This window comes from Chiroxiphia lanceolata, chromosome Z (genome assembly GCF_009829145.1).
Source record: "Chiroxiphia lanceolata isolate bChiLan1 chromosome Z, bChiLan1.pri, whole genome shotgun sequence".
In the NCBI taxonomy this organism is placed as follows: domain Eukaryota; kingdom Metazoa; phylum Chordata; class Aves; order Passeriformes; family Pipridae; genus Chiroxiphia; species Chiroxiphia lanceolata.
In genome coordinates this window covers 15,939,412-15,952,682 of record NC_045671.1, presented here as the reverse complement: position 1 = coordinate 15,952,682, position 13,271 = coordinate 15,939,412, and the positions used below count along the sequence as shown (strand labels likewise).

The 13,271-nt window shown below is 39.9% G+C and overlaps 1 protein-coding gene across 7 annotated transcripts in view; it reads right to left on the bottom strand.

The window, feature by feature from the left end:
- Nucleotides 1–1,864: 1,864 nt before the first annotated feature.
- Nucleotides 1,865–13,271, bottom strand: part of GPBP1 (GC-rich promoter binding protein 1) — a 46,394-nt gene continuing 34,987 nt past the window's right edge. For 6 of the 7 annotated variants that reach the window (XM_032674990.1, XM_032674989.1, XM_032674992.1 and 3 more), the window contains 5 exons: nucleotides 13,093–13,233; nucleotides 12,462–12,623; nucleotides 7,338–7,519; nucleotides 3,880–3,982; nucleotides 1,865–2,798 (listed from right to left, as the gene is read on the bottom strand). In XM_032674990.1, the coding sequence (XP_032530881.1) occupies nucleotides 2,640–2,798; nucleotides 3,880–3,982; nucleotides 7,338–7,519; nucleotides 12,462–12,623; nucleotides 13,093–13,233 (747 nt within the window). In that variant the 3' untranslated portion in view covers nucleotides 1,865–2,639. The remainder of the gene's footprint in view (nucleotides 2,799–3,879; nucleotides 3,983–7,337; nucleotides 7,520–12,461; nucleotides 12,624–13,092; nucleotides 13,234–13,271) is intronic. The other variant, XM_032674994.1, reaches the window with a different exon arrangement.

Genomic DNA, 13,271 nt, shown 5'->3' with positions numbered 1-13,271 from the left:
GAGAGGATTTATCCTGGGAGTGGATCATGGTTTACATATGAGAGAAGAAAAAGGCCAATTAACTACTAAAATTGCCCTGGGAAAGGAACAAAGTCAGGATAAAGTTCCATTGTTAAATGCTAGAGAATCGGATTTCATTCTGCTTTATCTCATCAAGCACTGAACAAAAGGGAGGGGAACAGTGCAATAAAATACTTTCACACATTTTATGGAAGTAAGATATGAAAACCAAACATTGTTTCAAGTGACATCTCCCAGGAAAATAAAAAAAACTGAAAAGACTTCCACAGTGAGTGACTAAAGAAAGAGTTTTTTAAAGTGACGCAAAAGATGATGAACACGCAGCTTTGCCATAAGTAAATGCAACAGAAGGCAATCCAACTCCTTGGTGGAAATAACAAACCTTACCCATTTCCACACTGCTGTGAAGGGAAAACAGAAATAACAGCAAACAGATAACCATTTAAGCTAGAGACTACACAGACCTCTGTCAAGTCTCTGAACTGGCATAATAGACCACTGTACAGGACTAGAAATTAATCCAAAACTATCAGCACACACCAGTGAAGAAGCTACACACTAACAAAAAAGTTACAAAGGCTGTAAAGGTGTTTCATTCTACAAAGCAAAACCATGGCCCAACTCCTGTTACCTCCTCTGCTCGCAGCTCATTATAACCATTCCTTCCATTACCAGTTTCAGGATATAAACTAGCAAAAAAGAAGTACCAAGTATAACCAGTATTTCTACTTTCTCTGAAGAGAACTTTCTCAGTTCCAACTTCTAAGTTTCCTAAGTCTATAAAATTATAACACAATTCTTATAAAATTACATTATCTTCCCAAAGGGTTAATTACAGAAGTGACACTTGTTACTAAACTGAATAAAGAGGGGGTGAAGAGTCTACATTCCACTTTGAGAAACACCAAGGCAAAAAAAGTTTTTACTTAGTATTAAAAGTAGTGCATTCACATACTACCACATAATTAGATAGGCAGAATATCCTTTTGATAGTATGTGAAAACCAAAAAGTGAACAAACTACACCAAGGTGTCAAAGTTAGCAAAAAAAAACTGCAACAGGGAAAGGAGAAAGGTGTATAGGGCACACAGGTAGGAAAGACTTCATTACTGATATGGCAGTTTTCTCTTTAAAAAAGAAACATTTTTATCCTGTTAAATTTAGATTAGAAAATGGAGTATTTCAATGCACCATACTAAAATTAACTACATCAACATTTGCATGCCCATTCTAATACAAAAACTGACCTCTTGAATAGAAATATCTATTTAAATTAATAATAAATAAAAAGAGAAACATACTAACTTTGGCCTAAAATGGATGCCACCTCATAAAAAAAAAGTAGTTTCCTAAAGAAATATGGCCAAAATTTCAACTTTATAAATATTTTTGCTTGCTTTAGAGTTTTAAATTGCAAATAATTTCCTCTAAGAAATAGTACAATTAAAAAATATCTTGAAGGGGAATGTCTATATATATATAAGCTATGTTATAAACATATATGACATCATTGAGAGCAGTTGTGCTTATGAATTAATGCTACACAGCCTGTAAAATTGTGGAAAATATTTAAACAGCTAAAATAAACCAAATAAAACTATAAATAATACAATATTGTTTTTTAAATGTGCAATCATAAATAAAAAGTCTGACAAAAAATAAGCAAAACAGGTGCTTATTGCACAGATATAATTCTGGTGATATAAAAGCAAGATCTGTGATGAAAGTATTTTCACCTCATTCTGAAAGGCAGCCATTGATGCCAGAGTATATTTAATATAAATGAAAACAAAACTTAGCAGATTTAAAAACAATACCCATGATGCTAAGCACTGAGACAATACTCTGTAAATCAGTTTATTTCCCATGTAGTGGACAAATCCAGTCAGTGTAATGATTTTTCTGCATGTTGAATAGTAAAATCACACTGTTTTCCCATAAGAAATGTTTTCACTGTGAGAATAAGGGTCTTGCAATACTCTTTAAAGCTTTCAATTCAAAGGTTAATTCTAAAAATTTGGAACTGTAACATCAGGGTCCTTTGCCATTAATAACAACAACGACACTACAAGTGGCTAAAGAGCAGTTATTTGTGGAAGTAGAACAGTTCAACAGCTCAGTTAAGGAAAAGAGGTTTAGTGCACTTTGCTCATTTTAGCCAACATGCTACATTGCCCTTTTTGTGTACAAAGTGGACTCAATGATTTCCACTGTAAGAAAGAAATGAGTTGGCAAGCAAAACCCTGTGTCGACCTGCCCTTTTTTTCTTAGACATTTTAAGACAGAAGCTTTGCAAGACATTACACAATTCTTCGCTTTTATTATTAAATGAGAAAGTCTGATTTATATCATTGTCACATTGCTAGTCAGAAATGTTTCAGTGATGAAAGTCAATGCTGGGTCAACCCAACACCTCATTCTACAACATTTGTTTACAGACAAATTATAGTGATTTTCAACACACCTAACAAAACATTCTTAGCTTCCTTCAGAGGAAAGTCCCATCATTTGTCCTCTATTGGGCATGTTATTACATAAATTAGAATTATTTTTTTTTGGATAACACATCCCCAGTCTCCATGAGAAAAAACGGGCTTCTACAGGTGTTACATAAGTCTTCATACATCATCATCATCTGATGTATCACTGCTGCTCGTCTCAGAATCCTCATTCTCCAGAGCAGGTTTGAAAGTGCTGTTTTTCCACGGGCTAAATTTAAAATTACAGATGAGGCCATTTTTCAAAATGCCATTTTTCCGAAGGCCATTTTTTTGTAACTGAAATGTGAAAACATTACATATTTAGAGAAAGAAAAAGCCAAACATAACAATCTGTTGCAATTCAACATTCTCTGCATCTTCATTCCTGGGCTACACTGGATCCACAGCACTACCTTTTCATATACACACAAAAAAGAGAACTCCCCTGAGCACCTTTACTTCTAGGCCAGCCACCTGTATTCAAGTACTTCCAACTGTGCTAAACTCCTGCAGTCAACAAGAGTTCACCCACTTCCCCACCCACCCTGCCCCAGAGATGCCTCCTCCCAAATGGTCTCTCCTGTGATGCAGTCCCCTCTCCCACAGTGCTGCAAAAACCTGTGCTAAGAAGGGCAGGATATGCAATACGGAAGGGGCCCAGAAGAGGAGCAGCAGTGAGGGATGAGTATCCCAGTCTGTCTACCTGATGTCATTGGAAAATAAAAGACACTGAAGAGAAAGTAAACAACTAATTCTACAACAAGAAAGGAATTTCCACACATAATGCAGAAGGTGGGTAATAAGACAAGCATGTGTGTAACTAGACTTATAGAAAAATCAAATGTTCGGGTTTAACACCAGACACGATTCTCCTTTCCAGTCCTACTCATTGACCCCACCAGGTATACTCAACACTGCTATTAAGAAAACAACTCAACACAACAATTAAGAAAAAATCCAGTCTAGATTGCCCTTTCATACGTTGTTACTAATGAATTAAATGTCTCTCGATTCCCAGGAAAGAAAACGAAGATTTTGGAGTACTCAAGGAAACTGCATAAAAACCTTGAAAGAAGATTCTTTTTCTTTAGGCTAAGATGAGGAGCTGGAAAGCCTGTGCAATTCTACTACTAGCAATGCTGAAATTGCTCAGAAGCACTCCCTTACCCTTCCCTTGATATTTTGTGAATAGTCCTTAGGTACAGTCAGCATTGGCACCCTGTGTTTTTAAAGCAACTTTACTTCCAAAAGCATAGGACTGAAATGATACTGGAAGAGCAACATCACAAACCATCAGAATTACTGCAGATCCTCCTGAAAGGTAGGCATTTAGGGTAGCCAACCACAGGTTTACAATGCAACATTAAGTTAGTGTTACCTGTTCACTAATGACTTGGAACTCCCTCATCTCATCCTCTGTTAGTGGGGCACATGTCTCATCATTTTCACTGTCTTCCTGCCAGCCCATCTCCTTTAACAACCTTTAAATTAAGAAGGACAACGTTAGGTAATTTACTACACACACTCATTCAACGTCTGCCTATATAGATGTCTAAAGACCTGTAATAAATGCATTGATTAATCAGTTAGTATTTTTTTAAACAAACCCTCACATAAAAGCAGGTTCCAAGCTTTGCAAAAGATATGTAAAGGACACAAGTTGAGTTCTCAGGTCCCTCACAGATGACCCTGTTTTATCACTACATGTGGTGAAAACTGTACATTCATTCTAAGGTACTTTTTCACCTGTGTCAGGTGGAAAAGCAAGAATGTATTTCCTTAGCATAACTTATAACTGTTAGTGGAGCAGCAGGGTATCCCCTTGAGAACAGATAAAGACTCACACTGAGGCAATCTTCAGCTTTTCCTGGATAACAGAGCAGTCATGAAGAGCACTAGTGGTGTCTGTCAAAGGGTACCAATTCAGGATAAAATGGCCTCATATAATTTCTTTTTTATAGCACATAATAATGTCAAGAGTTGTGTCAGGCTTCCTTACAACTGAGTCTCAGCTAACAGCATATGCTGATATTTCAGCACAGACTACAACTAAGATTCTTGCCAGGATTTTGCCAGCAATGGAGAGCAGAGTAATACCACGGTAATTTGAACAGTCTGAATTTGAATTTGAATTTGAATTTGAAGAGTCTGGCAAGAATACTCTTAAACAGACTAATACCCGCTATAGCAGAAGGAATTCTACCTGAAAGCCAGTGTGATTTCAGAGCCAACAGGAGCACCACAGACATGGTATTTGTTCTCAGACAACTGCAAGAGAAGTGTAGGGAACAGAACAAAGGTCTCTATGTAACCTTTGTTGACTTCACCAAGGCTTTTGATACTGTGAGCAGAAAAGGTCTATGGCAGATTTTGGAATGTTTAGGTTTTCCCCCCAAGTTCCTCAAAATGATCATCTCACTCCATGAGGATCAGCACGGCCAAGTCAGATATGGCAATGTACTTTCTGAGCCCTTTTTAATTAAGAATTAAAAATTCTTAATTAAAGAATTTAATTAAGAATTTAATTAAGAAACAAGGCTGCATTCTCAGTCCAACCCTATTTACAGTCTTTTTCAGCATGATGCTCCAAAGGGCCACGGCAGACCTCGAGGATCAGGACGGTATCTACATTCGATACTGTACTGATGGAAGCCTTTTCAACCTAAGGCGACTGAAGGCCCACACCAAGACCTTAAACCATCTTGTCCGGGGAGCTGTTTTATGCTGATGACGCCGCCCTTGTCACCCACACAGAAGCAGCTCTGCAGCGTTTAACATCCTGCTTTGCAGACGCTGCTGAGCTCTTTGGGCTGGAAGTCAGTTTAAAGAAGACAGAAGTTCTCTATCAGCCGGCACCTCAGGAAGTCTTCCATCATCCCCATATCACCATTCGTGAATCAGAGCTCAAATCAGTCCAGCAGTTTAATTACCTAGGTAGTCTCATCTCCTCGGATGGTAAGATTGATGGAGAGATAGACAACAGGTTAGCAAAGGCATATAGTGCCTTAGTAAAGCTTCATAAAAGAGTTTGGTGTAATAAACACTTGAAGAAAAATACAAAGATCAGTGTTTACAGAGCCAAAGTGCTGTCTACTCTTACAGGGATCTGAATCATGGGTCAGCTACCGCCACCACCTGCGACTCCTAGAACGCTTTCATCAATGCTGCCTCTGAACAATCCTAAACATCCACTGGTCAGATTATGTGACCAATACATCTGTTCTAGAACAAGCAGCAGTCACTAGCATTGAGGCCATGTTGCTGAGAACACAGCTGCGCTGGGCAGGACACGTCTCAAGGATGAAGGACCACTGCCTCCATAAGATCCTGCTTTACGGTGAACTTGCCACCGGCTGCCGCAAGAGAGGAGCCCTGAAGAGAAGATACAAGGACTCCCTGAAACAACATCTCAGCCTTGGCCATATTGATCAACATAACTGGTCTGCTCTGGCCTCCAACCAGGAGGTCTCCAATCAGCATCTGTAATGCTGCTGATGCCTTTGAGAACGCACGCAGGATCACCCTTGAGGAGAAAAGGCAACGGTGAAAGAATCATGCCCTGCAGAATTTACCATCTAAGGAGTCTTTCTGCTGTGCCTTTTGCGTATTGGCCTTTTTAGCCACCAGCGCGCTTGTAACAAACGTGGGTAGAGACCTTTCCCAAATCTTCGTTCGCGAAGCCCAGCTATGACAATTAAGATTGAATTTTGGAATGAGGGGAGGAAATGAAACAGGAAAGATTCCTCTTGTAACTAAGCTTGAGATATCCAAAGACACAATAATCAGTGAATTTCAGCTACTACCAAAAGAGGGACAGCAGTATCTGAGCAGGAATAAGATGGTTTTACATGTGAAGCCCCTGAAAACAGGGGCTATCTGAGGGTGAAGACACCATTACATTTAACAGTAGTGATATTAAGTTTGTTTGCCGCAAAGTTTTTGGTAAAAGGATTAGCACCTTCTTCAGGTAAACCAGGCGTCTGTTGACCTTAAACGTTAAGGGAGATTAAAGGTATTTCACAAAAAATAATGAGGTTTCTAAAATATATGCCAGAACGGCATTCTCATACTCGTGAGGAATAAGAGGAAATGGAAGTTTCTTCTGCAGTTACTACAAAAGGCAGAGTTCTTTAGTCCAGTGTACACATAGACTCTATCACAAAAAAGAGAAAGATCTGTCCAATCAGTCACTGCAATTCTGTAGTTGCCAAAAACCGTATCTGACAGAGCTCATGACAAGCTCATCTCCAGACTGAGTTTTTTCCAGCAGCATCATTCTCATCTCTATCAATCACTAATGCAGCTACTTTAATAATAGAATTGTTTCAATCCTTTTTGTGAAGTTACTTTCTCACCTTCCAGTGCACTGTCTTGTGACATCACTAACAGTGTCAACTGGTCAGCCGCAGAAATAATTAGTTACTTTAATTATGAGAACAAACTCAACAGAGCTTTACATAACATGCAGCATTTAAAGTATTATTAATACAAATGGCAATTACATGCATTGTTCCTCCTAAACACATTTAGATCAAAATCAGAGGCATGAAGTCACTATGCAGTTTGCCTTTTTCTTTATACAGAAATACATCAAATTTTTAGTAAAGCAAGTTTATGCAAGTCTAATAGAAACAAAGTATATTCCATGTTGAACTGGTACACGTCTAAAAGATAAATCTGACATTACTCATGAAACATTTTGTGTTCTCAGTTTTCAGATTCTGACTTCTAAACTAAAAAAGTTTAGAATTCAGATTCTGACTTCTAAACTAGTAAAAATTTATGAACATGCTCACTTACCATGAAGGAACCCACTTTATATAATGAAATACATACCTATGCTCCGCCTCAAGTGAGCTTGAAAGAACATTCGCCTGAGGGAAAGTTGAAGATTGAATGATCTGTTGAGGTGTAATTGAAGCATTGCCATTCTCCTGTGGAATTTCATTTTCAAAGTTTCGGTTTATATCTCTCTCATGATGACTGTTGCTGTTACGCAAGTTAAAGGACTCATCATCCTGTTAAAAATTATACAACATTACAAAGTTTAAAAGCGAATTTCATCCACAAGTACATATCCGTAAGTGCTGCAATTCAGTGATCCCATTTAAATTAAAGGAAGTTTAAACACAGAGACTCTAAACTACTTCAGACGTAACTCTGTTCATACAGAACTAGAGTTTGCAATACCTGCATACCATGGAAATCTTACAGTATGCTACTGATCAAGTAATATAGAAAACAACTTCCATGCTTTTTCTCAAACATCTTTCTGCAAAGTTTCAAACATACCTTAGAAGTCAAACTTGCTTAAGCTGCCTTTCATACTTAGAGAAATAAGAGGCTATTGTATGTTGAACTTACAAACAATGTTCCTAATTAAATACCAGAGCCACGTGGGTCAGGAAAAGTCTGAAAGCAAAAGAGCTCTCAAGTTTACTTAGTGTAAGGGGCAGGTCACACCTGCAATATGGCACCAGCATTCTCTGCCATGATTTCAGACAGACTGTATATTACTCTTCAAATTCAGACAACTTCCCCTACACACGTACACTCAACCCTAGCTTCTTGGGCTGTTGTAAACAGCAAATGTAAATTACTAGCTATGAAATAGGAGTTAAAGAAAATTTATTTAGAAAGCAAACTGTTCAGGTTCAGTCAAGGATTAAAGGGTCTTCATCCTATAAACCAGAAATGTCTCTTTTTTCCTCTACTCATTCATAACACATAACTTTTATTTATTAATGAGCCAAATAGCCTCAGAAGTCTTACCAACTGTAAAAGCAAAGAGAAGAGTATGGTCATTATTTAGTAACACTCTTTCAACAACAAAATCCCCAAATGGGGCATAAAACAGCATTTTCCACAGCAGGACACAATCATGCAACTCAGTGAATTCTGCATCTGTAAGAAACCATACTTCAGAGTCCAGAATCAAGACCATCATTATTTCCTTCCCACTCACAGTGTTGTCTGCTTTCAGAAATTTTAGAATGCTCAGCAAGAAATTGCCAAGAACACATATCCCAGTAAACACACATTCAGCTGTTACATCATATGCCTGAAGAATGCATCTCATACTATCAAGAAAAATACATAAAAATATTAAATTTTTATAAATAAAAATGTTAATATATAGGGGATAATAGCTTCTTCTAAGCATGATTCAGCAGCTGAGTATGATTTGCCACAATATTTCAAAATTCTGAATCTCTAGACAGTATTTCCCAGTATCTTTTTAATCTTAAATCAAAATATTTGTCTATTTCTTGAACACGTGAACAACACTACCCCCATTACCCATCTCAGGGTGCTCAGCCCCCAAATGCGTAATGAAAAGATGCAGACCTATCTTAACTCACACATATAACTAAGTTGTACAGTCCCATTACAACAAATTTTATTTTGCTTGAAATAGGATCAGGGTCAGACAAGTCAATCTTACTTTTATGAAATGTGCACTGGTACTGTTTCCTTTTTTCATATCTTGGAATCCTATTAAACATTCCTCAAGACCACTCATTTATCTGGCTGATTTGTATTTTATCATTTGGGGTTTTTTTAATAAAAGACTTTCAACCACTCATTTACGCAAATATGCTTATAATCACCTATGTCATGGTTTGAGAGTCTCAAAATCCAATTCTCGAGTCCAAGCTCCCCTCCCACATCTCAGCCCAGTGTGAGATGGGTTTTCCAGACAACACACAAGACTCAAAATGAGAGGAAAGGATTATATTACAATGACTTTTCACATAAATATTACAATACATTACACACACAATCTCAACTATCTCTACCACGATAAAGCAGTATTTACAATGGATCACATCTCTTCTCTCTCCAAAGTCCAGGAGGGAAGAAGGAAGAGATGCTTTCCACTCTCAGAGCAGCAGTGTCTCTAGGGCATCAGTCTCTCTCTCTCTCTCTCTCTCTCTTTTCTATGCAGCAGCTATAGCTGGATCACCTTTTCCAAATACACACAAGGGCGATCTCCAAGCCCCTCTTGGCCCTTCGACTCCAAGCGAGGGTCTTTTTCTTCCGTGGGCTGTGTTCACCGGGACAAAGGTCACTTCACCACGTCATATCACGAAGTACAGGAGCCTTTGTGACGGTCCTTATCTTCAAGGGATTCAAATTCCCTTACAGAGCTCCTGTGCTCTGATTTTCAGAGCAGCAGGGGGGCAAAGCCCTCCTCTGCATTCCTTCGGCCGTCCCGGTCCAGCTCCGGAAAGCCTTGAGCTTCTCAGCTCCTCTTTGCAGTGCTGTAGCACTCCAAGACCCTTCTCAAGTAAGAGTCCATCCTCCTCCTCCTCTCTAGGAGGTCTCAGAGGGGTTTGGGGAGTTTGTTTCAGTTCTTACCCAAACTCTCTCTCTCTTCAGACAACTCTCTGTCTCTGATTAGCTGCGTGCTTGGTTTGCTGCTTCTTCAGTTCTTATCTCTTTCTGGCTCTCTGCCCCCGTTTCTCTGTGCGCTGCTCCTGCTGCTGCTCACAGTGGAGAAAAACTCCCAGCTTCTCAGCTACAGATACTTAGTCCAGTCTAACACTGTTTCAAGTCCCTGTAGCCCTCCAGCCAGGGGCTGGGGATGGCCAGAGCCCCCATCAGGCTCCTGCCCCTTCTCCTTGTGGCTCTACAACATGGCTACTCTCCAACAACAACTACAACTACAACTCTTCTTTTCCGGTCTGGGTGATATGTTTATATTTTGCAGAAGCGCTCATTAGCTCAACCCCACAGGAAACCACTCCCTGGGGGTTTACCATTTTATAACTTCAGGGGGAAAACTTTTTTCCCCCACCACAACATCATTCTGAATAATAAAATATTTATCTTCACTTGGACTAATGATAACTTGTTGGTGGCTAGTAACATTGACACAAATATTCTCTGGTGTCAGTCAAGCACTACATCAATCAATTCAGACTGAAAGAAGCCTGATGAATATTATATGCAGAGATTACAGGCCTGCTTCCCACTTAGGAAGTAAAAACTGGTGCTTTATTTATGCATATATTGGGCTATTGCTCCTATGATGAGGAGCAAGAATAGAGAACTTCTGGCTCTCTAAACACTAATTAGAAAGGAAATGGTTTGAGAAGCACAACCAAGCTTTTTCTGTTTGGCAGGGTAACTAACATCCAAGGTATGAAACACTGTCCTCCACAAGTCTATGGGGCCAGATGGGATCCACATAACAGTACTGAGGTAGCTGGCAGAAGTGCTCACTGAGCCACTTTCACTTATCATCAGTCCCAGATAACCAGAGAGGTGCCAGCTGACTGGAGGCTGGAAAACATGACACCTATCTGCAAGAAGGGTTTGGAAGGAGATTCTGGGGAACCACGGGCCTGTCACTCTGACCTTGGTACCACGGAAGGTCATGGAGCAGATCAGTGTGAGTGTTGTCATGTGGCACACACAGGACAACCAGAGGACAAAGCCCAGTCAGCGTAGTCCTACTTGAGCAACCTGATACTCTCCTATGACCAGGTGTCTTGCTTAGTGGATGAAGAAGAGACTGTGGTTGTTGTCTGCTTGGATTTTAATAAAGCTTTTGACATGGTTTCCCACAGCATTCTCCTGGAGAAGTTGGGAGTCCACAGCTTGGAAGAGGTGCACTCTTGTCTTGGTGGCCGGGCCCAGAGAGTGGAGGTGCATGGAGTTACACCCAGCCAGCAGCCAGTCACCAGCGGGGTTCTCCAGCGCTCAGTCTTGGGGTCAGTCCTGTTTAAAGTCTTTAGTAAGGATCTGGACAAAGGAACTGAGTGCACTGTCAGTTTGCAGATGACATCAAGTTGGGTGGGAGTACCAATCTGCTGAAGGATAGGAAGGTTCTGCAGAGGGATCTGAACAGGCTGGGTTGATGGGCCAAGGCCAATGGTACAAGGTTCAACAAGGCCAAGTGTCAAGTCCAGACCTTGGGTCACAACAACCTCAGGCAGTGGGGCAGAATAGCTAGAAAACTACCCAGTGGAAAAGGACCTGGGGGTGCTGGTCAACAGTGGCTGAACATGATCCAGCAGCGTGACCAGGTGGCCAAGAAGGCCAACAGCATCCTGGCTTGGATCAGCAATAGTGTGGGCAGCAGGATCAGGGCAGTGATTGTCCCCCTGACTAGCCACACCTTTTGAGGCCACATCTTGAGTCCTGTATCCAGTTCTGGGGCCCTCACTATAAGAAAGACATTGAGGTGCTGGAGCAAGTCTAGAGAAGGGAAGCAGAGCTGGGGAAGGGCCAGAGCACAAGTCTTATAAGGAGTGGTTGAGGGAGCTGGAGTTGTTTATCCTGGAGAAAAGAAGGTTCAGAGGTGACCTTATCACTCTACAACTACCTGAAGGGACACTGTGGCAAGGCCAAAGTCAGCCTCTTTTTCCAAGTAATGCACAATAGGACAAGAGGAAATGGCCTGAAGTTGTGCGGCTTCTGTGTCAGCAGAGGTTTGGGTTGGGCATCAGGAAGAATTTTTTTCACAGGAAGGGTTGTCAAACATTGGAACTGGCTGCCCAGGGAAGTGGATGAGTCACCATCCCTGGACGTATTTAAAACATATAATTGTGGCACTTGGGGACATGGTGTACTGGTGGACTTGGCAGAGCTGGATTAATGGCTAGACTCAATGATCTTAAAAGTCTTTTTCAACATAAATGAATCTATGATTAGGTTAGTTTGCTAAGCTTAATTTATTCTTTTTATTGTTGCTAAAGACACACAAAGACACACACGAAGACACACAAGTATGTAAGTCATTAACATGCATTAACAGTTACTGCAGACAGATAAAATGAAACTACTAAACGGCACTGGAGGAAGATTTAAATCCATCAAAATATAATTCCCTTCCCTCATTTAGAGATCCAAGACCACAACTTAGGAGCTGCTTACAGTAAAATAAAAAGTAGTTGACGGTTCGTCTGAAAACTACTATGGCTGGATCTACAATAAGCCTAACAAAACTACCTTCTGCACATCATGATTCTCATCTTCACGTTCCTCTTTCATTCTATCTCGTTTCAACGCCTTCAGAAATTCACTCTTCTTATCACTTCGCATTCTTGTCAATTTTGTTAAACGAGGCTGACCAGATTTGTCAATAGGGGATGAAGAATTTGACCGATTACACTAATGTAGGAAGTCAGAAAAAGAAAGAATGTTAGAATTTATTCATTTAGAAAACTTTTAGAACAAAAAACAAAGGCACCTGTAGTTTCAGGTTTCACATATATTCACAGTCAAAAGCAGAAGGGAGATTTGTATTTTGGTATACATAGTTTGTACATGTAAACCTCGAGATGCAAGTTTATGAAGCACTGCTAATAAATAGTGGACCTTCTGACCATGTAATATCATGCAGTTTTGAAATTTAAACCTAGCAGGTTATACTTCCTAAGGCAGGGGGGTTATTCCAAATTAAAACCACAAAGGAAACTGTGCAGTACTTAAAGGTCAGGGATGTGTCTTCCATCTTTCTCACACATTAACTTTCAAAAAACCATATTTAATATAATTCTGCATAAAATTTACTGACCACCCTAATACAGCCAAATTAAATGTTTTATAGATTTGATGAGAACTACAGATACTGCTTTACCTCTTTCACTGAATTTTGTGTTACAACAAATGCCTTGAGAGTTGATTTGAAAGGACTGAAACTGCCAACACCATATGCAGATTCAGGAGGAAAGGCATTCCCAAGTTTATTTTCTTTTGCTTGGCTTTTCCACTGTGTGGGCTAAACAGAAATATCAACAGAAATTTAAAGAGCCATTA